At 40.0% G+C, this 27788-nt stretch overlaps 2 protein-coding genes across 2 annotated transcripts; both read left to right on the forward strand.

Moving 5' to 3' along the window:
* Positions 1 to 11819: 11819 nt before the first annotated feature.
* LOC147644863 (uncharacterized) lies at positions 11820 to 18000 on the forward strand. Its single transcript, XM_086839913.1, is given in 2 exon segments — positions 11820 to 13251; positions 13254 to 18000. Coding segments are annotated over 2 exon segments (3057 nt in total). The 5' UTR covers positions 11820 to 12500; the 3' UTR covers positions 15560 to 18000.
* On the forward strand, positions 16016 to 17763 carry LOC147644864 (uncharacterized). Its single transcript, XM_086839949.1, has 2 exons — positions 16016 to 16584; positions 16911 to 17763. The coding sequence occupies exons 1-2, from the start codon at positions 16016 to 16018 to the stop codon at positions 17761 to 17763; spliced, it is 1422 nt and encodes a 473-aa protein (XP_086696075.1).
* Positions 18001 to 27788: the final 9788 nt, after the last annotated feature.

Genomic DNA, 27788 nt, shown 5'->3' on the forward strand with positions numbered 1-27788 from the left:
CTAGTTTAGCGTTTTCCTCTAAATTTAATGATTTCTTCTATGACTGCTATATGATGAAGACGTCAAATTTTCACATATTTAAAATTAATTAAATTAAAATTTGATCAATATAAAATTAAAGACACGACTTTAGCCAAAAACAACAAAAATAACTTGTCAAAAGACAAATAGCAGCAGTGGTTACGATCGTTTCATTGGGGCTACCCAAATCATCAGACCACTTGCCAGCTATCACTAATTCTTTTGGTGCCTTACTCATAATCTCGACTATAACCCGGTGGGAATTATTATTGGATTTGTTTATCCTTTTGGTAAAAACAAAAAAGAAATGCTCTTATGAAGTTGGAAGAAATCTGTGCCATATATCAGATAATTTAGTTTGTTTGTGTACAAAAATAAATGTAAAGCAAATAAATTTTAAAATATTTACTTATTTTGGTTTTGACCACTGGGATACCACCGACGTTTGCCCTGACGAAGCCATCCACCCCGCAGGCCCTCTTTGCCTGAACGGTCTGTGGCCCAGTATCGGCTGCTTCCAATCCTGTAGGGTTCGTTGAGTATGGGATCTTCCGGTTGCGTCAGAGGCTCCACCTTGGCTAAATTGACACATTGCCGGATAAGAGACAAAACAAAGATCGAGCAAGCGCTATAAGGAATTCCGTACAGCGAAATGTCGAACAACCCAGAGATAGGTCCATGTTGTGTTTGAGGACCAAATATATATATATATATAGACGTCAGATTTTCACATATTTAAAATTGATTAAATTAAAATTTGATCAATATAAAATCAAAGACACGACTTTAGCCAAAAACAACAAAAAGAACTTGTCAAAAGACAAGTAGCAGCAGTGGATACGATCGTTTCATTGGCGCTACCCAAATCATCAGACCACTTGCCAGCTATCACTAATTTTTTTGGTGCCCTACTCATAATCTCGACTATAACCCGGTGGGAATTATTATTGGATTTGTTTATCCTTTTGGTAAAAACAAAAAAGAAATGCTCTTATGAAGTTGGAAGAAATCTGTGCCATATATCAGATAATTTAGTTTGTTTGTGTACAAAAATAGATGTAAAGCAAATAAATTTTCAAATATTTACTTATTTTCGTTTTGACCACTGGGATACCACCGACGTTTGCCCTGACGAAGCCATCCACCCCGCAGGCCCTCTTTGCCTGAACGGTCTGTGGCCCAGTATCGGCTGCTGTCAATGCTATAGGGTTCATTGAGTATGGGATCTTCGGGTTTCGTCAGAGGCGCCACCTTGGCTAAATTGACACATTGCCGGATTAGAGACAAAATAAAGATCGAGCAAGCGCCATAGGGAATTCTGTACAGCGAAATGTCGAACAAGCCAGAGATAGGTCCATGTTGTGTTTGAGGACCAAATATCCCCAGGGATATTAAAATCTCCTAGGACTTTCTAATGGTCCCTATCCGAAAGTTTATTGGAAATTTTCTGAATAGCGAAAAGGTGGCTTCAATAAATAGGAAGTACCGACAATGGAGGTATGTAGGAACAGGTAATAAAAATGGAGCTACCATTGATAGATCGCTTCACACAGAGGAATTCAACGTTGTTGGATTCCTCGAAAGAATTAGACAGTTACCATTTTCCTAGTATAGCGTTTTCCTCTAAATTTAAAGATTTTTTCTATGACTGCTATATGATGAAGACGTCAGATTTTCACATGTTTAAAATTGATTAAATTAAAATTTGATCAATATAAAATCAAAGACACGACTTTAGCCAAAAACAACAAAAAGAACTTGTCAAAAGACAAGTAGCAGCAGTGGTTACGATCGTTTCATTGGCGCTACCCAAATCATCAGACCACTTGCCAGCTATCACTAATTCTTTTGGTGCCTTACTCATAATCTCGACTATAACCCGGTGGGAATTATTATTGGATTTGTTTATCCTTTTGGTAAAAACAAAAAAGAAATGATCTTATGAAGTTGGAAGAAATCTGTGCCATATATCAGATAATTTAGTTTGTTTGTGTACAAAAATAAATGTAAAGCAAATAAATTTTAAAATATTTACTTATTTTGGTTTTGACCACTGGGATACCACCGACGTTTGCCCTGACGAAGCCATCCACCCCGCAGGCCCTCTTTGCCTGAACGGTCTGTGGCCCAGTATCGGCTGCTGTCAATGCTATAGGGTTCATTGAGTATGGGATCTTCGGGTTTCGTCAGAGGCGCCACCTTGGCTAAATTGACACATTGCCGGATTAGAGACAAAATAAAGATCGAGCAAGCGCCATAGGGAATTCTGTACAGCGAAATGTCGAACAAGCCAGAGATAGGTCCATGTTGTGTTTGAGGACCAAATATCATATTATATATATAGACGTCAGATTTTCACATATTTAAAATTGATTAAATTAAAATTTGATCAATATAAAATCAAAGACACGACTTTAGCCAAAAACAACAAAAAGAACTTGTCAAAAGACAAGTAGCAGCAGTGGATACGATCGTTTCATTGGCGCTACCCAAATCATCAGACCACTTGCCAGCTATCACTAATTTTTTTGGTGCCTTACTCATAATCTCGACTATAACCCGGTGGGAATTATTATTGGATTTGTTTATCCTTTTGGTAAAAACAAAAAAGAAATGCTCTTATGAAGTTGGAAGAAATCTGTGCCATATATCAGATAATTTAGTTTGTTTGTGTACAAAAATAAATGTAAAGCAAATAAATTTTAAAATATTTACTTATTTTGGTTTTGACCACTGGGATACCACCGACGTTTGCCCTGACGAAGCCATCCACCCCGCAGGCCCTCTTTGCCTGAACGGTCTGTGGCCCAGTATCGGCTGCTGTCAATGCTATAGGGTTCATTGAGTATGGGATCTTCGGGTTTCGTCAGAGGCGCCACCTTGGCTAAATTGACACATTGCCGGATTAGAGACAAAATAAAGATCGAGCAAGCGCCATAGGGAATTCTGTACAGCGAAATGTCGAACAAGCCAGAGATAGGTCCATGTTGTGTTTGAGGACCAAATATCCCCAGGGATATTAAAATCTCCTAGGACTTTCTAATGGTCCCTATCCGAAAGTTTATTGGAAATTTTCTGAATAGCGAAAAGGTGGCTTCAATAAATAGGAAGTACCGACAATGGAGGTATGTAGGAACAGGTAATAAAAATGGAGCTACCATTGATAGATCGCTTCACACAGAGGAATTCAACGTTGTTGGATTCCTCGAAAGAATTAGACAGTTACCATTTTCCTAGTTTAGCGTTTTCCTCTAAATTTAAAGATTTTTTCTATGACTGCTATATGATGAAGACGTCAGATTTTCACATGTTTAAAATTGATTAAATTAAAATTTGATCAATATAAAATCAAAGACACGACTTTAGCCAAAAACAACAAAAAGAACTTGTCAAAAGACAAGTAGCAGCAGTGGTTATGATCGTTTCATTGGCGCTACCCAAATCATCAGACCACTTGCCAGCTATCACTAATTCTTTTGGTGCCTTACTCATAATCTCGACTATAACCCGGTGGGAATTATTATTGGATTTGTTTATCCTTTTGGTAAAAACAAAAAAGAAATGCTCTTATGAAGTTGGAAGAAATCTGTGCCATATATCAGATAATTTAGTTTGTTTGTGTACAAAAATAAATGTAAAGCAAATAAATTTTCAAATATTTACTTATTTTGGTTTTGACCACTGGGATACCACCGACGTTTGCCCTGACGAAGCCATCCACCCCGCAGGCCCTCTTTGCCTGAACGGTCTGTGGCCCAGTATCGGCCGCTTCCAATCCTGTAGGGTTCGTTGAGTATGGGATCTTCCGGTTGCGTCAGAGGCTCCACCTTGGCTAAATTGACACATTGCCGGATAAGAGACAAAACAAAGATCGAGCAAGCGCTATAAGGAATTCCGTACAGCGAAATGTCGAACAACCCAGAGATAGGTCCATGTTGTGTTTGAGGACCAAATATATATATATATATAGACGTCAGATTTTCACATATTTAAAATTGATTAAATTAAAATTTGATCAATATAAAATCAAAGACACGACTTTAGCCAAAAACAACAAAAAGAACTTGTCAAAAGACAAGTAGCAGCAGTGGTTATGATCGTTTCATTGGCGCTACCCAAATCATCAGACCACTTGCCAGCTATCACTAATTTTTTTGGTGCCCTACTCATAATCTCGACTATAACCCGGTGGGAATTATTATTGGATTTGTTTATCCTTTTGGTAAAAACAAAAAAGAAATGCTCTTATGAAGTTGGAAGAAATCTGTGCCATATATCAGATAATTTAGTTTGTTTGTGTACAAAAATAGATGTAAAGCAAATAAATTTTCAAATATTTACTTATTTTCGTTTTGACCACTGGGATACCACCGACGTTTGCCCTGACGAAGCCATCCACCCCGCAGGCCCTCTTTGCCTGAACGGTCTGTGGCCCAGTATCGGCTGCTGTCAATGCTATAGGGTTCATTGAGTATGGGATCTTCGGGTTTCGTCAGAGGCGCCACCTTGGCTAAATTGACACATTGCCGGATTAGAGACAAAATAAAGATCGAGCAAGCGCCATAGGGAATTCTGTACAGCGAAATGTCGAACAAGCCAGAGATAGGTCCATGTTGTGTTTGAGGACCAAATATCCCCAGGGATATTAAAATCTCCTAGGACTTTCTAATGGTCCCTATCCGAAAGTTTATTGGAAATTTTCTGAATAGCGAAAAGGTGGCTTCAATAAATAGGAAGTACCGACAATGGAGGTATGTAGGAACAGGTAATAAAAATGGAGCTACCATTGATAGATCGCTTCACACAGAGGAATTCAACGTTGTTGGATTCCTCGAAAGAATTAGACAGTTACCATTTTCCTAGTATAGCGTTTTCCTCTAAATTTAAAGATTTTTTCTATGACTGCTATATGATGAAGACGTCAAATTTTCACATGTTTAAAATTGATTAAATTAAAATTTGATCAATATAAAATCAAAGACACGACTTTAGCCAAAAACAACAAAAAGAACTTGTCAAAAGACAAATAGCAGCAGTGGTTACGATCGTTTCATTGGGGCTACCCAAATCATCAGACCACTTGCCAGCTATCACTAATTCTTTTGGTGCCTTACTCATAATCTCGACTATAACCCGGTGGGAATTATTATTGGATTTGTTTATCCTTTTGGTAAAAACAAAAAAGAAATGCTCTTATGAAGTTGGAAGAAATCTGTGCCATATATCAGATAATTTAGTTTGTTTGTGTACAAAAATAAATGTAAAGCAAATAAATTTTCAAATATTTACTTATTTTGGTTTTGACCACTGGGATACCACCGACGTTTGCCCTGACGAAGCCATCCACCCCGCAGGCCCTCTTTGCCTGAACGGTCTGTGGCCCAGTATCGGCTGCTGTCAATGCTATAGGGTTCATTGAGTATGGGATCTTCGGGTTTCGTCAGAGGCGCCACCTTGGCTAAATTGACACATTGCCGGATTAGAGACAAAATAAAGATCGAGCAAGCGCCATAGGGAATTCTGTACAGCGAAATGTCGAACAAGCCAGAGATAGGTCCATGTTGTGTTTGAGGACCAAATATCCCCAGGGATATTAAAATCTCCTAGGACTTTCTAATGGTCCCTATCCGAAAGTTTATTGGAAATTTTCTGAATAGCGAAAAGGTGGCTTCAATAAATAGGAAGTACCGACAATGGAGGTATGTAGGAACAGGTAATAAAAATGGAGCTACCATTGATAGATCGCTTCACACAGAGGAATTCAACGTTGTTGGATTCCTCGAAAGAATTAGACAGTTACCATTTTCCTAGTTTAGCGTTTTCCTCTAAATTTAAAGATTTTTTCTATGACTGCTATATGATGAAGACGTCAGATTTTCACATGTTTAAAATTGATTAAATTAAAATTTGATCAATATAAAATCAAAGACACGACTTTAGCCAAAAACAACAAAAAGAACTTGTCAAAAGACAAGTAGCAGCAGTGGTTACGATCGTTTCATTGGCGCTACCCAAATCATCAGACCACTTGCCAGCTATCACTAATTTTTTTGGTGCCCTACTTATAATCTCGACTATAACCCGGTGGGAATTATTATTGGATTTGTTTATCCTTTTGGTAAAAACAAAAAAGAAATGCTCTTATGAAGTTGGAAGAAATCTGTGCCATATATCAGATAATTTAGTTTGTTTGTGTACAAAAATAAATGTAAAGCAAATAAATTTTAAAATATTTACTTATTTTGGTTTTGACCACTGGGATACCACCGACGTTTGCCCTGACGAAGCCATCCACCCCGCAGGCCCTCATTGCCTGAACGGTCTGTGGCCCAGTATCGGCTGCTTCCAATCCTGTAGGGTTCATTGAGTATGGGATGTTCGGGTTGCGTCAGAGGCGCAAACTGGCTAAACTGACTCTTGCCGGATCAGAGAAAAAACAAAGGTCGAGGCTCAACCTGGGATGCTGACCAATTGTAGTCGGGCGGACTTAGGCAAGTCTTTAATCAGCCTCCCCTCAAGTCAGGTGTGTGATGCGACCCGTGCACACTGAGTCTGCACGGAGCCTTCCCAGGGCCAGGCAACCCTGGGTCGTAAGTGGCCTCGCCTCATTTCATAAAATGAAATGAATAATACAAACCGAGCTTCGGAAATCCCGGGAGAGGAGAAACCCCAAAAACAGTCAACGAAGGACGAGAAGGAGATGCTGAGGAAGATATTGGTCGCGGCATCTCACATTGTATCGGAGACCGACGAAGAAGAGTCGCAATCCGAGGGGAGGGCGAGTAGCATTCCAAAATCGAAACACACAGGTGGGGCTCAGCTGGGCACCACCTCAGGGATGGCGAAAATGTCTCACCATCAGAGACGATCGAGGGTCAATATTGCCCGCTTCGTTCTAGGCAAGATAGCTAAGAACGAGGCTGAGGGCAACACGGATCTCCTTGCGAATATCGCGGAATTCGAGCAATATAACGCGGCAAACCCAACTACGTTCCAGCCTTCGAAGGCGAAGGGAATTCGCTCGCAGACGTGGTCAGAGGGCACCGGGTCATCAGGTGCGACGACGGGTCCTCCGGAAGCTTCCTGGCGGAGTGTGTTGCTAAGATTAGCGACACATGGGCTGGCCTTAAAATTAGGCTAGTCCACGCCAGGGAGATCCCAAGGAGACCCAGAGCTCGCATCTGGTTACCAAAGGGCCAAACTGACCATGCAAGGGTGATTGCCTGTCTGAAGGCTCAGAACCCAGACATACATACGGACTGGACCATCCTCAGAGCAGAGCAGGAGATGAAGGCGAGTCAGCCTTTCCTCCTACTGATCAACCAGCGCTGTCTGCCCCAGCTGGAGGCAACGGACCACAAGGTCAGGTACGGCATCAGGAAGGCCAAGATTAAGGTCTTCTTGGCCGAGCCGGACGAGATTCTGGAGGAGGTCGATGACACCAACAAATTGTTGGACGACATGGTCATCGACGACAAATCTCCTGACGCGACCCCCACCAACATCGATGTCGAGAATCGTGCAGATTAACCTGAAGCGCAGCTCGCACGCTTCAGCTAATCTCACGATCCTTCTAAGGGAGAGGGATACCGACATCGGTTTGATACAGGAGCCTTGGACCAGGGACGGGCAAGTCACTGGACTAAGGATCCAAGGATACATACTACTCGAATGGTAGGTCGAGACCATGCATTGTAATTAAGAATCATTTTAATGCTTTTCTCTGTCCTAATCCACCTAGCAGTGGCCAGATTCGTGGCGGCGGATGGGAGCGGAGTCACCATATCATCTGCGTACATATCCCATGATGAGCCGGTAGTCATAGCCTCTGCAATGGGCGGAAGTGATGAAGACGACCCTGGTGCTCGGGTGTGATGCGAATGCGAGGCACACGCTCTGGGGGAGTTCGGAGACTAACGTAAGAGGTGAGTCACTTTTTGACAATATTATTTGTAGAAATGTTACAATATGCAATAAGGGTAACACACCGACCTTCATCTTTCCGAGCACGGAAAATTTTCAAGGTTGGGAAGAGGTGTTAGACCTCACCTTACATATAGAACAGAATAATTACAGGGTCGAGAATTGGAGGGTATCGACAGAACACTCCTTCTCAGACCATAGGTACATTTTCTTTGAAATAACGACACCAGTTAAGAAACAGGTGCCAAGAAGAAACCCCCGTAAGACGGATTGGAACAACTTCAGCGAAATTTTCCAATCTAAAGTAATCGGCCGTAGGATCAAGACTATATCCACTGCAAAGGTACTCGACAAGGAGGTGGAGGACCTAACAAATATTCTGAACGACGCCTTCAAAGAGACTTGTAAGCTAACATTGTCGAAGAAGCAATACCCACCGTGGTGGCCAAAGGAACTAACCGAGCTCAGAAAGAGCGCGAGAAAGTCCTTCAACAACAGCTATATAACCCGGGATTGGGGAACATACAAAGAAGCACAAAAAATGTATAAAAAGGCAGTATACAAGCCCAAGAAAGAGTCCTGGCAGAAATACTGCGAGTCACTGGAAGGCATAAAGGACACGGCGAGAGTAAGCAAAATTATCGTCAAAGGGCACATAAGCCCTACCCTGATCAACAGAGCAGACGGCTCTGCTACGACGACAATTGAGGAGTCACTAGAGCTACTAGTTGACACCCACGTCCCTGGAAGCCAAAGAGTGAGCTCGGAACTCGAGGAGGGAACGAACACTCAAATGGACACGCCTACGAAAGACATCATTACCACTGAGCGAATTCAGTGGGCAATAGACTCCTTCGATAAGTATAAAGGATAGCATTTGCAAATGGCTAAAAGCTATTTACGAAGCTATCTTAAGACTGACGCACATCCCACTGCTGTGGAGGGAGGCAAAAGTCATCTTTATACCGAAACCGGGCAGAAGGGGGCATATCCTAGCAAAGGGTTATAGACCGATAAATCTTACCTCCTTCGCCCTGAAGACACTAGGGAGACTCCTGGACGTTCACATTCGGGAGTCTCTAGAGGGACATCAACTCACGGATGCGCAGCATGCGTACCGCAAAGGGAAATCAACTACACGTAGTTGTACATCATGTCGAGAAGACATTACAACACAAGCAATAAACAATAGCAGCCTTCCTAGACATCGAAGGCGCGTTCAATAACGTTAACTCCGACTCAACTTGCTAGGTATTGAGAGAGGCATCAGAGAGTGGATCGGGGTCATGCTAAAGAGCAGGACGATCACAGCCGAACTGAGTGGCACTCACCTCACGCGGACTGTGAAGAGAGGCACACCTCAGGGCGGGGTATTATAGCCCTTACTCTGGCTCACAAATATGAACACCATACATTGACATTGACATATCTCAATACGGGTGGAGTTAAAGCAGTTGCGAACCCAAACGACGTAGTACTGCTAGTATCAGAACCATACCCTGACGTTATTAGCGAAATAATGACGGGTGCGCTAGGTCGATTAAATAAATGAGCAAAAACCTGCGGACTAGGTATCAACCCCACTATGCTCTTCACACGAAGAACAAAGATTCCACCCTTCAATATGCCCAGTATAAACGGCATGGAGTTAAAACTAGCGGAGCGAGCGAAGTACCTAGGTGTTATTCTGGATAAAAAACTCTCATGGACAGAAAACATTGCAGAAAGAGTAAGGAAAGCAAGCATTGCATTCTACTCCTGCAGGAAAATGTTTGGAAACAATTGGGGACTGCATCCAAAGATAATTTTATGGCTCTACTCAGCAGTGGAATGGCCGATACTAACTTTCGGAGCCCTATTATGGTGGCCGGCACTAACTAGGGCTTACAACAGAAAGAAGCTGAAGGATACTACGGGAAGCGAGTGGGGGGGCCGTGGGTGCAATGCGCTCATGCCCCGCGGCTGCTCTCAACGCTATCCTGGATATAATGCCGATAGAGCTGTTCGAGAAGGACATTGCAGCACAGAGCGCAGTAAGATTGAACGCAAGCAATTGCTGGAGGGAATACGGCGCCGGGCACGGACGTAAAGACCGACTACATGATCACGGAGATGAAATTCGGGAACGCATTCTCGACCTCATACCCATCAAGGGAAGACTGGAGTAGGGGCAAAGTCGTAGTGGAGAACGAGGTGTCCCTCTACACCGATGGCTCAAAAATTAGCTGCGGCGTAGGGGATGGGATCTTCGCTGAAAATTGGAGAATTGAAAAGGCTTTCAATCTCTCTAACTCAGCGACGGTCTTTCAGGCTGAGTTACTAGCCATAAGGGAAGCAGTCGAACTTTCCTTAAGGCAAGACCTAAGGGGCAAAAGAGTTCGAATCTACTTTGATAGCCAAGCGGCTATAAAATCTCTAGCTGCCGAGAAAACGAACTCACGACTAGTGGCAGAATGCAAGAAGGCCCTTAATAGACTTGCCGACAAAAAAAAGGTACAAGTAACATGGGTACCGGGACACAACGAGATCTCAGGTAATGAGAAGGCAGACGAACTAGCCCGTGCAGGCTCGGCAGGGCTAAGTTCTGACTTCGAATTACCGATCTCCCTAAACGCGATCCAGACAAGGATCCATGACCACTTTAAGCAGTTAGCTAATAAAGAATGGCAAAGTAAGAGCGATCAAAGAAGGTCAAGGGAATGTTGGCCGAGGTACGACAAGAAACGAACCAGTGAACTGCTATCCATCAGCAAGCGGGATATTAGTAGGTTCACGGCACTCACCGCGGGACATTGGGCGATCGGTTCCATACAATACAATCTGTAAAAGCTGTAAGCAACCTATAGAGCAAGAGACACCGAAACATCTGCTCTGCTTCTGCCCAGCGCTAAAACACATCAGACTTTGCCACTTTGGTGCCTACCTGATGGAGTCACTGGGAAGCATAGGAAAGCTGAAAGTTTCAGCAATCCTAGGTTTTCTTACTGACTCTGGGTGGTACTGAAAGTGAACAACAACAACAAACAGAGGGAGTGGACCAAAAAGAAGCTTAGCTCTAATTGGAGGCCCCAGCAAGGGGCCTCACCACTATAACCTACCTACCATCATATACCTAACATAGGAACGATCGAAAATTTATTCAATTAAAAATTATAAATTTTTTAAATTATAAAAATTATAATTATAATTATAAAATTTTCATCAAATTTGAGATATAGCCATTTCATGTTCTTCTACAATTTTGTGTAACTTTTTATAAAAATCGGACTACTATATCATATAGCTCACATAGGAACGATTAAGAAATTAATACAATTAAAAATTATAACTTTTTCAGTTTTTAACAGCTTTTTATCAAACTTAAGCTATAGCCATTTCATATTACTTTACAATTTTGTGTAAAATTGTATGAAACTAGGACTACTATATCATATAGCTCACATAGGAACGATTGAGAAATTAATACAATTAAAAATTATAACTTTTTCAGTTTTCAACAGAGTTTTATCAATTTTGAGATATAGCCATTCATATTAGTACTACATTTTTTGAAAATCTATATCATATAGGTGCCACACAAAAGATAGTTAGATGTGGAGGAAAAATTCAAATCTGTGAATGTAAAACTAAGATTATATTATTTATAGGTGAATGAAATGAAAGCATTCATTGTTTTTTTTTTTAACATAAATAATTATATTGTATGGATTCCTAGTCATCGAAGTTCTATCTGCAAGGGTATATAAACTTGTTTCATGTATAAAAAGTTCGTTCTTTAATAAGAAACGATCTGCAATTTTCACAACCAGATGACTTTGCAATATATATATAAGATCAAATTTATTTGGATTAAAGTGTCTCGGGAGCAGAAGCAGCAGATTTAATATTAGCATGTTTTAAATCATTATTTGTAAACAAGCGATCAGCTGCGGCAGAAGCTTTCCACCTCATAAGCCGGCATGAAAGCCTTCCGCCGAAGCTCTTCTGTTTGGCTTATCTATTCTCTCGATTCATTCGCTCACTTACGTTGAAACTAAAAACACACAAAAACTTTGTAACCAAACCACACACAAGCACACACAAATTAAAACATAACTAATTTTACGCCAACACAAAACAAACCCCTCGCTAAGTCAATTCGCTTAATAGGTGGCATAAATTAATGCCCTCCTCAAAACATTTGGTGACCCCGACGGGATCGCGTAAAAAATCGTTTTCGTTAAAATAAAAGGTGAAAAGTGCTTATATATAGTTCGTATGCTCACACAATACAATTGCATATCGTTGCATCGCTATTGAACTTTATCGGTACATTCGAGTACATAGCATCTCTTTATATATTTGTGCACTAGCATATAGTTGCAGCCCTTTTATATACTTTTCGTGCAAATTGTGTTTGCGCTGTTGGTTTTGGTGGTCCGATAGAACCGTTAGCTCGCGGTCAATGAACGCAAAGCTTGGCTCCGCTATTCTTTCGTTCTCTATTCTCTGCGTTTGGTACAGCTGCATCGGTCGCAAACCCAAGGTGACATTTGAATACTCTTTTTGAAAATAAAATGGCAGAGAATGATTCGGTTACTGCGTGCCCATCCGGGGTCAATAGTGATTTTGACTTTTATAAAGCCAAAGCGGACTCGGTTTTTCGACAGCTAGTGGCTTTGAATGACTTTTTCGGTTCAGAAGAGGCGTCTCATTTTGATGAGGCCGACCTTCAAGTCAGGCTTGAGCTTATTGAACAAATGCAAGATAATTTTGATAAATCTCAAACAGCTGTCGAAAGGCTCAATCTACTAGAGCTGGCTAGTGATGTGCGTGCAAAATTTCTAAACATTTATTGTGCGGTGAAATCCAAAATATCTCGCGAACTAGCAAAACTCCGCCGAGTGTCAGTGATAAATTCGACTGCACTCCCAAATTTCAACATCGAGCAGGCTTCAACCTCCAGGGCTGGTGTCCGGGCCACTAGGGTGCCTGAGTTTAAGCTGCGACGATTTGGAGGCGCTTATATGGACTGGCCAGATTTCTACGCTATGTTCACTACAGTCATCGGCAACAACGAGGACCTGACCAATTTGGAAAAATTCCAGCATCTACGCTCCTGTTTGGATGGCCCCGCGTTAGACACAATTCGCTCGCTGGAGCCAATAGAGGCCAATTATGAGAAGGCAGTCGACCTATTGACTGCTAGGTTTGATAACAAACTTTTGCATTTTCAGGGGCACATACGATCTATTTTCAGGCTTTCTAGTGTGGTGAAAGGGTCGGCAAGGAGTTTGCGGCAATTGAGCGACGGCATCAACTCTCATCTACAGCCCTTAAAACAATGGTAACCACCCAGGAGATTGCGGATGGAATGCTCATATCCCTGGTGTCCTCCAAACTGGATCAGCATACCCAGGAGAAGTGGGAAGAGGGATTGTCTACCAATAAGCTGCTAAAATGGACGGATATGGCTGGCTTTTTGGAGAAGAGATGTCGGATGATGGAAAACATTGAAAATGCTATGGTAACCCACACACCTAGCAACCAGGTGGGAAAAACTATAAATAAAAATGTCCAAAACGCTTGCACCGCATCATCCTACACCTCATTATGTATTTTGTGTGATTCTAAGGATTACTTTATTTCGAAATGTCCACAATTTATTGCCTTGAGTCCCACACTACGCTACAAAGAAGCAAAAAGGCTACATCTTTGCCTAAATTGCCTGCGTAAAGGCCACAGCCTGCAGCAGTGCAAAGCTGGGAACTGCAGGCATTGTCGCTCTAAGCATCATACATTGCTACATTTGGAGTCAAATCCTGCTTCATCACCCTCGCAGCCCACATCCACTTCTGCTCCTCAAAATAGTGCCTCGCTCACTTCTGCTTCGCCAAATTCACCCCCACCTAAAGCCTCGGTAGATCATCAATCTGATTATGTGCTTCTTGCCACTGCCATCATATATGTCCGAAATCGTTCCGGCATAATGGTGCCCTGCAGAGCCTTGCTCGACTCTGCATCGCAAATTAATTTCATTACTTCTCGACTCGCTCATCAATTGCAACTGTCAACTCGTCGCTCAAATACATGCATCTCAGGTATAGGAGAGTCTTCACTCATGGCTGATAAGGCGGTAGATATTATTGTACGATCTCGCAACAAAGGTTACCGAACATCATTCGCTGCAATAATGACTAGCACCATCACAAATTATCAGCCGCATTTCGACCTAAACTCTTCAGAATGGAACATCCCCAGCAATTTATTCCTCGCCGATCCGCTCTTTCATAAAAGTCAAAGGATTGACATTCTTATAGGAGCTGGAATCTTCTTCGACCTGCTTTGCGTTGGGCAGATACGGCTGGCCGATCACCTTCCCTCCTTGCAAAAAACTAGATTGGGTTGGGTAGTATCCGGTGGCATATCTTCGCCGGCCCATAAACACTCTTCTCTTCCCGCATTGTCAGTTGAGCACGATGTACAATTGGATCCTGAATCGTTGCCGGACCTTGTCAAACGGTTTTGGGAAATTGACAGCTATTGTGGATCGTCATCTGCTCCAACTGATGAGGATGCCTTGTGTGAGAATTTATTTGCTCAATCTCATTCTCGGCTTGAGTCAGGCCAATATTCAGTTCGATTGCCCGCAAAGACTAGTCTCGATATGCTAGGAGATTCATACCATCGTGCTTCGCAGCGATTCAAATCATTGGAATTCAAATTGGCTAGAAATCCTAATCTCAAGGCTCAATATATTGCCTTTATAAAGGAGTATATCGATTTAGGCCATATGTCGCTCTCTTGCAAGCAGTCAGCTTTGCCGCAATATTATTTGCCCCACCACTGCGTTCACAAATTGGACAGCTCGACTACCAAACTCAGGGTAGTCTTCGATGGTTCTGCCAAGTCTTCGTCTGGATACTCTTTAAACGAGTTGCTCTTTGCTGGTCCCTCCATTCAGCCTAAAATCTTCAGCACTTTGGTTCGGTTCAGATTCTTTAAAGTGGCACTATGCGGCGACATCTGCAAAATGTATCGCTGTGTGCGTGTCACCGAACCTGATAATCTGCTCCAATGCATCCTCTGGCGTGATAGTCCAAGCGAAGAAATTAAAATATACACCCTGGACACCGTCACTTATGGCACTAAGCCTGCTGCATTCCTAGCAATTCGTGCTATGCAGCAGCTCTCCTATGATGAGGAGAAGGATTTTCCTGTGGCAGCCAAGATCGTGCGTAGGGACTTTTATGTTGACGACCTTATTTCTGGAGGCGACTCGATCGAAGAGGTCGTTTATATCCGGCAGCAGGTTAAATCGTTACTTGCAAAAGGCCTATTTCCAATTCGTAAATGGTGCTCCAATGAGCCGGCAGCGCTTGAAGGAGAACTTGAGGCTGATCGCGAGAAAATGCTCAAATTTAGTGATGGGACTGACTACGCCAAAACACTTGGCCTATACTGGGATACAAGTTCCGATAATTTGCTTTTTGGATTCTCTGGAAATGTAGCAGACAAGCCAGCTACCAAGCGGTCTATTTTATCTGCCGTAGCCAAATTCTACGATCCCCTAGGTCTTACAGCGCCCATTATAACCAGGCTCAAAATATTCCTGCAAATCCTGTGGAAAGATTAGCTCGACTGGGATGAGACTTTGCCACAATCTTTGCATTCCTTATGGTTGGAACACTCCGCGCAAATCTCGGCAGTCAGCCATTTAAAATTTCCTCGCTTCATCATGCAATCTGACTCATCTTTGGAAATTCATGGATTTTGTGATGCAAGCTTGGCGGCATTTGGTGTCTGTATTTATGTGCGCTCCGAAGCAGGGGGCACCTACTCATCACATTTGCTTTGCTCCAAGTCTAGAGTCTCGCCGCTTAAAACAATAACCATACCAAAACTTGAATTATGCGCAGCTCTATTGCTATCCGAACTCATCCACAACATCGCTAATGCCATTTCTCAGCCTTGCACATATCATTGTTGGTCTGACTCAACAATTGTGCTCTCTTGGATTCGCCAGGCCCCATCAGACTTTAACATTTTCGTCTCCAACAGAATCGCGCAGATTCAAGAAAGGACCAAGGATATGGCTTGGCATCATATATCGACCCACTACAACACGGCTGACATATTATCCAGAGGATGTACTCCGCTCGAACTTTTGGATTCGTCGCTGTGGCGTGAGGGCCCACCATTCCTGCGGACAGACGAAGCTTGCTGGCCGCCTCATACGCCTACTCTAGTAGATGTGCCTGAACGCCGCCGCCTCGCGCTGGTGCTGACGCAAAGCCAGGATATTTCGTATGGCTGCAAGTTTCAAAATTGTTTTGGAAAGCTGCAGCGAGTCTTTGGCTACATACATCGGTTCCTAATGCTAAAAGCCAAGGATGAGCCACGACGGCGAGGACCTCTTACAGTAGACGACATCAAGGGAGGCACGCATCTGCTCATCAAGGGAATCCAGCTCATCAACTTTGCTGAGGAGTATAAGGCCCTGCAATCCGAAAGGCAGATTTCCTCAAAAAGCAAGCTGTACTCGCTGCATCCAATCTGCGATGAATCGGGACTTATTCGAGTTGGCGGTCGGCTGCAGAATTCATTATTGGATTATGATGCAAAACACCCAATTTTGCTTCCCAAGGATCATCCAGTCACGTAAGCAATCATAGCTCTCTATCATTTGAAATTTCTTCACTCAGGCCCGCAGAGCTTATTGGCGGCTTTACGGCAAAGGTTTTGGCCAATTGGTGGTCGAAAAATAGTCGCCGCCACTATAAACAAATGCATTCGCTGCTTTCGATTAAAGCCCAAATTAGCTGAGCACATCATGGCCCCCTTGCCATACAACCGCGTGCAGCCAAGTCGACCATTTGTCACAGTGGGAATCGATTTCTGTGGTCCTTTCTACTCCAAGTCTGAAGTCAGAAACCGGCCACCCGTCAAATGCTATATCGCAATATTTGTTTGCTTCGCCACTAAAGCCTGCCATTTGGAGCTGGTGGAGGATTTGTCTGCGGCTTCATTCATCGCTTCATAAGCCTAAGGGGCAAGCCTGGCACAATATGGTCCGATAACGCTACAAACTTCGTTGGAGCCAAAAACGAGCTGCTGGAACTGAGGCAACTGTTTCTCGCCGACCCTCAAAACAGCGATCTTCAGCAGGCCCTCGTTTCCATCGGGATCAAATGGCAATTTATTCCCCCTCGTTCGCCTCATTTCGGCGGCCTATGGGAGGCTGCCGTCAAATCTGCAAAATATCATTTTCATCGGGTCGTTGGCAACACTATTCTCTCATTCAATGAGCTTCGCACTTTAGTTTATGAAACTTCAGCGATGCTTAACTCTCGACCGCTCTGTCCAATTTCAGAAAACACTAACGATTTGGATGTCCTTACACCTGGTCACTTTTTGATTGGGTCTTCTTTCGCCACAATCGAGGAGCCCGACATCACGCACCTCAGCATCGATCGGCTGAGCCGCTGGCAACGAGTTTGCCAAATTCAGCAAATCATCTGGCGGAAGTGGAGTACCAGCTACCTCTCGCTTTTACAAGAACGTGGGAAATGGCGTGCATCAAGGCCCAACATCCTACCGCATAGCATTGTGGTGCTCAAGGAGGACAACATCCCTCCGCTTCAATGGCGCCTTGGCAGAGTGGAGAGCATTATCCATGGAGCTGACGGTGTGGCCCGTGTCGCTGTCATTCGGACAGCCACCGGCCTAATAAAAAGGGCTGTTGGCAAAATAGCTGTTCTACCCCTGGAAACCACCTCATCTGGCAGCGTGCCGCATCTAGCGGGGGGAGCATGTCGGGAGCAGAAGCAGCAGATTTAATATTAACATGTTTTAAATCATTATTTGTAAACAAGCGATCAGCTGCGGCAGAAGCTTTCCACCTCATAAGCCGGCATGAAAGCCTTCCGCCGCAGCTCTTCTGTTTGGCTTATCTATTCTCTCGATTCATTCGCTCACTTACGTTGAAACTAAAAACACACAAAAACTTTGTAACCAAACCACACACAAGCACACACAAATTAAAACATAACTAATTTTACGCCAACACAAAACAAACCCCTCGCTAAATCAATTCGCTTAATAGGTGGCATAAATTAATGCCCTCCTCAAAACAAAGTGACTTCTTGTTAATTTAGTCATTCTTGTTACTGATCCCTGCTCTAATTCGTGTACCTCTAGTATAACATAAAAATCGACTATTCCGTCAGGGGTTTCAAACTTAGCTTTTAGTAAGTTATTTCTTATAGATTTGAAAAGATTGGGGAATGTCATAAATCTAACAATATTTTTTATTATTGAAGCTAAGGTAAGGATTCTCATTCGTGACTTCAAGTATCGAGGTACATTTTCTTTTGTTATCTCCTTGATCATACAAAACGCCTCTTACTTTGAAGCCAATATTTTCTGCAATATTAATGTTTTTATAAATAGGGCTTTTAAGCCATACTTTTATGTTTGTTTCCGGCACAAAATAGTTCAATATAAATTTGCATATTTTCCAAATACCCCGTATAACAAATCCTTTTCATTTTAAATTCGAATTTTTGCAGCTTCTCTATTCTCATTTCTCTATTTTCAGACAATTTTCTAAAGGCAAAATATATATTTTTTTTAAACAGTGATGAAGTGTTCGCCACAAAATCCTCACTAAAAATGCATTTTTCTGCCCATTTAATTAAAATTTCTGGGTCTTTGTCTGGAAATGTAAACATTTAAAGGGCGGGGAAATCGCGCCTAGATTTTTGGCAGTGGGGCATGCAGCCTTAGTTTATACTGATCGTGCCCTTTTTTCATCTGCCATTGCCATAAGGGCTTTCAAATGGCCTAATTAACAACATCTAAAGAACAAACAATGCTCAAACTCAAACCTGTTTCAATAGCAAGCAGCAGCAACAGCACGTAAAATTGACGCGCAAAGAAACGCCAAAGTTGTAATTTGCTATTTATACCACTTATTTGCACAACTTCTACACTCACTTATTATAGTTTATGTCGCAGATCCAACGGGTTAAATTTTATATGACAGGAAAGCGTATGAGTAATTAATAATCGTGTTAATCGGCACCTATGCTGGTGTAGGCTTTTAGCGAGCGCAAGAAGAGAAACCAAAGCGGGGAAACAAAGAATTGGCGCGATTTTCTTAGCCCGCTTTTTCACCCTAGCGCGGAAATCAAAACAAATTTGAATTTCAGAAGATCATTTAAATTCATAATTATATATGAATTTACAATTATTTAATTATTTTTTTTATTTAACACATAAATTATAAAAATAAAATAAAATAAATGTAAGAATATGTAATAGTAGTAGGATAATACGGGTCATGGCTCACTAGGTAATAAATCATGTCAAAAAAGGGGGTGGGGTGACCCTAATTAGTCACACGTGGTTGCACACAGGTGTCATAATGACCTAATTAGCATAAAAAGGTCACTTAATTAAGTTAGAAAGGGTTGGGGTGAGGATCACCCTAAAGAAATGGTGAAAGTGGGTGAGGTGTTTTGACATGTCTTGTCTAGTCTTGTTTTTTTCTCACCCCAAAGGTGTGTGTGTGAGGGGTGTTTTCTCATGCGTAAAAATGTGTGGTTGTTTAGAGTGATCTTTAGTGTGATGCGTACGAATTTGTAAAACGATATTTAGGTTGAGTAGTAGGAGGAGGAGGAGGGGGAAGTTGTTTTATTATGCGTGTCCGTTTTGTTGATTCAATTAGGGTTGTAGATGATATCTGTTAGTGTAACCTGTCTTCAGTGATCTTGTGACATACTTTTGTGAAACAAGCGTGAGTTCGAGAACTTCCCCCTCGTTTGGCGAGCATTAGCGAGCATTAGATGGGAAAGTGTGTGTGAATATCTAAAGTATGGTGCTTCTAACTTGTATTAAGTTAAGGGGAGGGTAATCTTAAATGTTTCAATTCTATAGTGGAATATACACAAAAACAAATGAGATCGTTTATTTAGTCAAATACGTTTTTATTTAATCATATTCGTGTTACATTATTTTCCTTTGAGTTTTTTAAACAAATTAATGTATCGTTCCATCAATTTTAAGGCATCTTCTTCATTCTTTTCAACATGCATACACCTGCAGTTGTCAGGTCCGACTTTACAATCATCATATGCCCATGCACAGGATGATAGGTGCTCCCCATACTTGGAATGAATTACTGGGGTGGCTTCAACATCCTTAAAAAATGTATGAAATGATTTCAACTTTGAAACATGTTCCTTGAAGATCTCACTCCCATGCTCCTTTAAAAACTCTTCAATTTTTGAGGAAATCATTTTTTTTTTTTTCTTTCAACGTAATAGGCTGAATGTTTATCTTAAACTAAAGTCTGCTGGATATAAATCTTTGTATTATACTTAGAAAACAGATGTTAATAATGCAACGGCTATTGATAGACCCACCCTCGAAAACACATTCAAAACAAACGTTTTTTTTTTTTGCTTTATTTTAGAATTTCAATATATGATGAAATTAATTTTCTAACTTTATATTGTTGAATTACAAAATAAAAACAAGCACACTTTTCTATATTATCATTAGAAAATTTACATAAATTTAAATGTTCTCCAAATGTTGTTTTTATAAATTCCTTCACGTCAATACTCATGAACATGTTCCTTGACTCCAGCAGTAATTTGAAGTCCTCTTTTGAAATCATATTTCCAAATGTATTAATAAATAAATTAATTTTATTTATCAAGGAAGAATAATTTGGTATATTAAGATTGTTACTAGAATCCGAAATTTCGTAAACTTCTTTTCTCGACTCTCAAATTGTGAATTGAATGAATGGTGAAAAGTTGTTGTTGTTGTTAGCAGTTTTCTTTTGTGTAAAAGTTTATGATTTTACGAACATTGTTGAGTGAGCAGACACCATCTCGAGCATGTAATGAACAATATGGAAAGTGGTGTCCATCCATTATTTTTAGAGAGGGACATCCAATTTCATCAATGTTAATTACATCTTCAATTTTAAAAAATTTTTGTAGGAATAACCTTTTTTGATATCCCTTACAAATTATTTCCTTTTTTCTAATTATTTCTCTTAAATACATTTGTGTTTCTTTGAAAAAGTATACTCCATCGTTCCAATAAATTTTATTATGTTTTTTTGTTAACCAAGAAGAGATTCGGTATCCGAATGTGTTTGGGACCCTTATTGTTTACATTGTTCATAAATGACCTGCCCAAAGTCTTGACTAACTCCAGAGTACTTATGTACGCGGATGACGTCAAGCTTTGCGTGCAATACAATGACGTTGCCTGCCAGTCGGATTTACAAACAGATCTTAATAATTTTCAAACTTGGTGCTGTGTAAACTTATTAAACTTAAATGGCTCGAAATGCAAGCTAATGACATTCTCTCGCGTCGCTCCTAAGCTTGCTACTTACACGCTGAACGGCTGCTCTTTGGAAAGAATTAATACAGTTAACGATTTGGGCGTCCGCTTGGACCCAAAACTTGACTTTATTGATCATATTTCGTCTATGGTGAATAGAGCCAGGGGTGTGCTTGGATTTATTAATCGGTGGTCGAAGGAATTCAATGACCCCTATGTTACTAAATCCTTATATACTTCCTTAGTTCGTCCTATCCTAGAATATGGAAGCTGCGTTTGGAGCCCTCAGTACGGCGTCCATAGTAAACGCATTGAGTCGGTTCAAAAGAACTTTTTACTTTTCGCTCTACGCGGTTTGAATTGGGATGCAAACCAAAGATTACCTTCCTACTCTAGTAGACTCCTATTAATAAACTTGCCGTCCTTAGCCAATCGTAGAACGATGCTAGGGATAACCTTTATTTTTAACCTTATCCATGGTGATGTGGAAAGTGCTGACTTGTTGAGTCAGCTTAATTTCCATGTACCATGTAGAACCACTAGATCCTATATCCCATTAGTGTTGCGCCACTGTAGGACCTCCTTTGAACTGCATGAACCTTTTAGAGTGTTATGTGCAAATTATAATGATTTGTACACACTAATCTCTAACGTAGATTCCCTTCCCAAATTAAAATCTTTAATACTAACACACTTAGTAAGCATGCAAGCTAACAATCTGGCAGCACGCCGGTAGTTAATTTTCCTCGTATTCTGTCCTATATTTTCCATCGCGCCTACTAACACCTAATCCAAACAGGCACGTGCTTGGTGTCATACGGGCCACTTGTATGTACTGACCTTAGTGCATCAACGTCCAAAGAAGCTGTTTTCTACATTTTTTATTCAATTCAATAAAATCATGCGGAGAGTGTATGAGAAAATAGGAGCTTTAGTTTGAAAGTCTGCAGGTGATAGTAAAGGAGATTCACTTCGATTATAGTAGCTAGTTTGAAACTTGCAATACATTTCATATAGGTGAGCAAATCGTTCTTTCTCAAAGTCCAAATTCAAGTCATCGTAGGGGTATGTTTTAGAGTTTAAGTACACCTTTAGATTTCTTAAATTGTTTGTAATCACATGGTGATTATCTTTAAATGCAATTAAAGGAAATCGTGGACGTTTACGGTTAGCAGCTAATTTAACATTCCAAACATGATGTGTTTCGTTACTTAGTTTAGGATTAATGTATGTATCCCAACTGCGGAATGCAATCGGTAGATTGGATCCACTTTTTATAATATCATACATTTTAATTTTCGTTGAATCGCTGGGTGTTATATGACGAATTTTCCATGTAATTTTAGTCATATTGAAATGACATTTTCCGACTCTTTGTGCACTCTCAATTTTATCTTCCTCAAGTATATCATTTAAATTTTTTGATATCAATAGTACTAGTTCATGTTTACAATTTAATAAAACTTTTTTGAAATCTTCAGCAAATCCAAGTAGATTTTTAAGGGGTATTGAAAAGTTAAAGTTAGGGCTTAAATTGAAATCGGATCCTCCACTCCATCCAGAATTGTAAAGTCTCTTGCTCTTTTATTGTAGAAGTAATACCACTAAACCTTGTTCTATCTATCTTAACACCATTTATTTCATAGCGTATTTCATCTAAAAAGTATGCCATGCTATTATTTCTCATCCTCCCAATAACATTTTGAGTTTCTACCGCTCCCCCTTCCTTAATTAGTGTAATATCTCCTTGAAAATTTAGAAGACTCTCATGGGGGAGTACATATAAATCTGGATTTTGAATTGTAATTCTTATCTCATCATTCGTTTTAAATGATTGTTGATACGGTGAATAACTGTGATATTCTTTCTTCGATATACTATCATCAGAGAAAGGTTTTTCTCGTACTGCCAATATTTTATTCAACCCCATAACTTTAGTTAAACTCGTACTTTGATATTGTGTGATATTCCTTTTTTATAGCCCGGTGGAACATTAATTCCGAATTCGTATAATAAATGATCTTGTCTACTATCAATATATGATCCGCTCACACTATTACATACTAAGCGAATTGTGTTTATTTTTAAAATGTTAACAGGTTGATCCGATAGATATATTTTTTTCAGGTCGGGGTAGATTATTTTTTTATTGAAACCAAGCAATTGTCCAATAGAGTGGTTTCTATTAAAATAAATAGGTTCCTTGGTAGTTGTAATATGAACTTGAAGTGTGTTATTATTACTTTCCATTTGAAATGTTTTCTCAAGACCATAATCTTTAAGTTTATTTTTTAGAAAATCATAAATATCATTGAGTTCATATGATCCTATGGGGAGTTGAATAACTTTATCACCAATATGAAATAGATTATTATTTATATCAACATTGGGTTTAGAGTTGTACATATGAAAGTCAATGAGTGCACACTCATAGTCACCATTCGTCAGTTCAATAGTTGGGAAATAATTAATTTTTGTAATGCGTTCATTACCATTCAATGTAAGAGTAAATGATCAACTCATTTTGGAATCTAATACAGATCTGTGAAAATATAGCCTTCAGAACGAAACTTATATTCTCAAATAATTATAAATTCATTAAAACCCTTCCTATATCTTCCTTTTTCTATATCGTTATCTTTACTTATTATGAGGAATCCGTATTTATCGCTCCAGCACTTTTGACAAATTTTCATAAATGAATCATAGGACATATCAGTATTTACGTGATCACGATATATTTGTCGCATATTTAAATCATCTTGTTTAAACATTATAATCAAATTACCGTTATCACGTGTTAGATGTTTTGGAATATGAGTATATGTTTGACATAGGTAAAAAGAATATATATTTTTGTGACGTCCCATACAAAAATATCATCAAAAATCATAATAGAGTTTTCTTTAGCACAGTTTAACGGACCGACAACCAATGCTCTTATTGTATTGGGTAATAAAGAACTATGTCGTGGAACTGAATTTTTAACTGATTGATCACCACCCTCGATATTTCTAACTCAGATTTCTTGTTTTTGACGTATTAAGATTAAAACAGTATTCATCATTGTTTTGAACATTAATTACTGCATTTCTTTTTTCAAGTTTTTTTTTTGGCAGTACAAAGTGTCCAGATCCCTTCATCGCATCGCATTTAAACATGTTCAGTTCAACTCTGATTAAGCGGGTTAAAGTCCATCCGCTATCCCTCTCCTGGAACTCACTCAATTTCCTCTTTATGGAAATTGAAGTATGCCATTAAATTGGATGCTGATATTATTAACGTCATTTTACTTTGAAATGACTTTGTTTCCACTACCATATACTCTCCAAACAATTCAAAATTTATTTTTGAACAAAGGGCGGAGGTCATTACCCGTTCAATATGAGGGATCAATGCGAGGGCTGCGTCACTAAGGAATTCACTTGGATTTCTGACAGCAGCCCCCCTCATTCATAAACATTTATTGGAGAATTCGTCCCTTGAATCCATCCAAAATCTGCTTTATACTTCCATCCACAGGTCGGGTTGCAAAAAACTTATGGACTTCTGTACGGATGTGGTGTTTCCATTCCACACCCACAGGTAGATCATCTCGACAGTATTCGCAGTAAATATCATTGATGGAGTTGATTGCGTTGTTGGCGTTGATGGAATAGAACATTTTTGTTTTTAAAAATGTGCACGTACGCTTTTTAATTTTTTAAAATTTTGATTAAAAAAATTGAATGTTAAAACCGGCGTGATGGCTAGGAGTTCAAACTGAAAGTGAATCCTTGGACTCTATAGAGTCCTATTCCTGATTTCTCATATCGTTTTAACTGACTAGTGCTCTGCTTTTCATGTATATGGCGTCCAAACTTGTCAACGTTTATTAATGAATTATTTGAGCCTCTCTCAATTCTTCAATTATAGACATTATTTCTTTTGTGTGACTTGTATTTCCTGCAGATTGTGATGCCATTAATAGTTGTAATCGCTCTACCAATTCGTTCTGATCATCCTAATACACATAATTTGGTTTATTCATATCCAGTCTCATAAATCCAGTCCCTGTTTTCATTGCTTTATTAGGTTTTGGTGTAGACTCGGCAATAGGTGAATTAGCTAAAAGTGGTTTTATAATTTCTAAATACTTCAAAGCCCTTGTTCCTTTCACCTGTCCATTTGGAAGAAAGTTCCTTCGATAGACATTCGTTTTTATTAAAATTTGTCTATAAATTTCCAATTAATTTATATTGTAATTTTGTTTGAAGATGATAACATATTAAAGAATATAATCCATTTGTAAGTTGCCAGTTTTGTCCATCATCAAATTTAATTGTATTGTTTCAAACAATTATATGACTACTACTCCCAAGCATTAATTGACCAAATTCATTTTTTCTAGGACCATACATATGTCTTATTCAATACACGTTCTCTTGCCAGTTCACTAATGTTGAAATTTTTCATACTCTGCTCATGTTTCGATGTTTGATCCAATATTGAACTCGATGTGTGAAGAGGAAGTTGACTTGATGTCACAGGTGATGTAATAGGAGAGTCAGAGTCCTTCTCCTCTATAGCTGCTAGAGAATAGAATTGATCATCATCAACTCCATCATTAATATTGGTCTTCATCCCCCAATCATATGACTTCACTTCATTATCAATGTATTTAGTGGTTGAGTTAAGTTTCTTTGTTTCATAAAATAAAAGTTTCCTCTTCTTATTCATATGTGGTGTTTCAAAGTCTGATGTTATATTTTTCTGATTAGTTTTTATTTCATTCTTTTCATTTGAATGAGTCTTGGGTAAAATATGATATAATTTTTTGTTATCATTAACAAGTTCATGCATTGGTTCTGTAATAGGTTTAAATGTTTCTTCAAGTTCCACAATATTTCGGTTTGGTGTTGTTTTAATTCAGAGAATTTTTTTTACAGCATTTCGACTTTTTGTTAATTGATTTAAAATATTTTCATTCATTCAGTTAAATTTGCTAATGATATGTAGTTATTAAGTGAAATGGATATTACTCCTTTGCATGTGAAAAAGGTACTGATAAATTAACCTTGGTGCAATTAATTATCTATACTATTATATAAAAAGGAAAGGTTTGATTTTTTGTTTGTTTGTTTGTATGAATTGAATAGGCTCCGAAAGTACTTGGCAGATTTGAAAAATTCTTTCACTGTTGGAAAGCTACATCATTCCTGAGTGACATAGGCTATATTTTATTAAAAAAAAAATAGGCATCCTTACTAAAATTACGATAACGTTATCCAAGGTGTTAAAAAAATATCAAAAAACTACCTTACATCTACCGCCCTCTACAGGCAGCCAGCTGAATCAAAGCATTTCCTGTCAAACATTTAAAACATATTGAAATAAGGAATTGGAGATAAAATTTTTTTTTTTTGTTCAGGTTCAGTAAGAATCGAAGTCATGCCACCAAAGAAGTCGAGTTTGGATCGTCGTAATCGCAATACAGAAGCAAAAAGACGTAAGATTACGATTATGACTGACGAAGAACGGGCCTCCATCCGAGAGACTGAGCGGCTGAGAGCAATGCAGATGCACAACGAAGAATCAGCAGAAAGACGAGCAGATAGGCTTGAGAGAAAACGATTGAGAGAAGAAGCTTGCAGAAGATCAAAACCTGCAATACAATCGTCTTGCATTCAGATATAATCCAACTATTGATTACAGCTCGAATCGAATGTCGTTATTGGTCGGATGCATCAGGTCTGCATATACTGTCAGGCTTCTTCGATTGAATCAGACGAAACTTCGGTCCGAGGAATATATCCATTTGCGGGATGCTGTGATGAATGACCGTAATACAACCAACGTTGGAAAGCTCACGATTTTGCCATCCTCATACATAGGTAGTCCACGCCACATGCATGAATATGGTCAAAATGCCATGGCATATGTTCGTTGCTACGGCCGTCCAGACTTATTTATCACCTTCACATACAATCCAGCTTGGGACGAGATAGTACAGCTGTTATTTCCTGGACAATCGTATAGGGATAGGCATGACATCACAGCCCGTGTTTTCAGACAAAAGCTCAAGTCACTGATGGATTTTATTGTGAAATATGGAGTTTTTGGATCTGTGCGGTGCTGGATGTATTCAGTAGAATGGCAGAAGAGAGGATTGCCGCATGCGCACATACTGATTTGGCTGTATGATAAAATTACTCCAGATGAAATCGACGATGTTATATGCGCTGAGATTCCATGGGCCGAGGTTGATACGGATTTGCATGAAGTTGTCATCAAGAACATGATCCATGGCCCATGTGGTACCCTCAACCCATGTTCACCATGCATGGTAGACGGGAAGTGTTTCAAGCGATATCCTCGAGCATTTACAGCCAACACCGTAACAGGGGACGATGGATATCCTCTGTATAGGAGACGGTCAACTGAAGATGGAGGGACTTCGGCAAATTTAAAAATGAGAATTGGTGATATTGAGGTAGACAATCGTTGGGTGGTTCCAT

The sequence above is a fragment of the Drosophila serrata genome, unplaced genomic scaffold, assembly GCF_035046125.1.
Source record: "Drosophila serrata isolate PLE 108 unplaced genomic scaffold, ASM3504612v1 contig_82, whole genome shotgun sequence".
Lineage (NCBI taxonomy): Eukaryota > Metazoa > Arthropoda > Insecta > Diptera > Drosophilidae > Drosophila > Drosophila serrata.

Coding starts and splice junctions, on each gene's coding strand:
- LOC147644864 (XM_086839949.1), top strand. CDS start 16,016: ATGGCTTGGCATCATATATCGACCCACTACAACACGGCTGACATATTA. Junction 16,585..16,910: donor CCCAAGGATCATCCAGTCAC/GTAAGCAATCAT, acceptor TCGCCACTAAAG/CCTGCCATTTGGAGCTGGTG.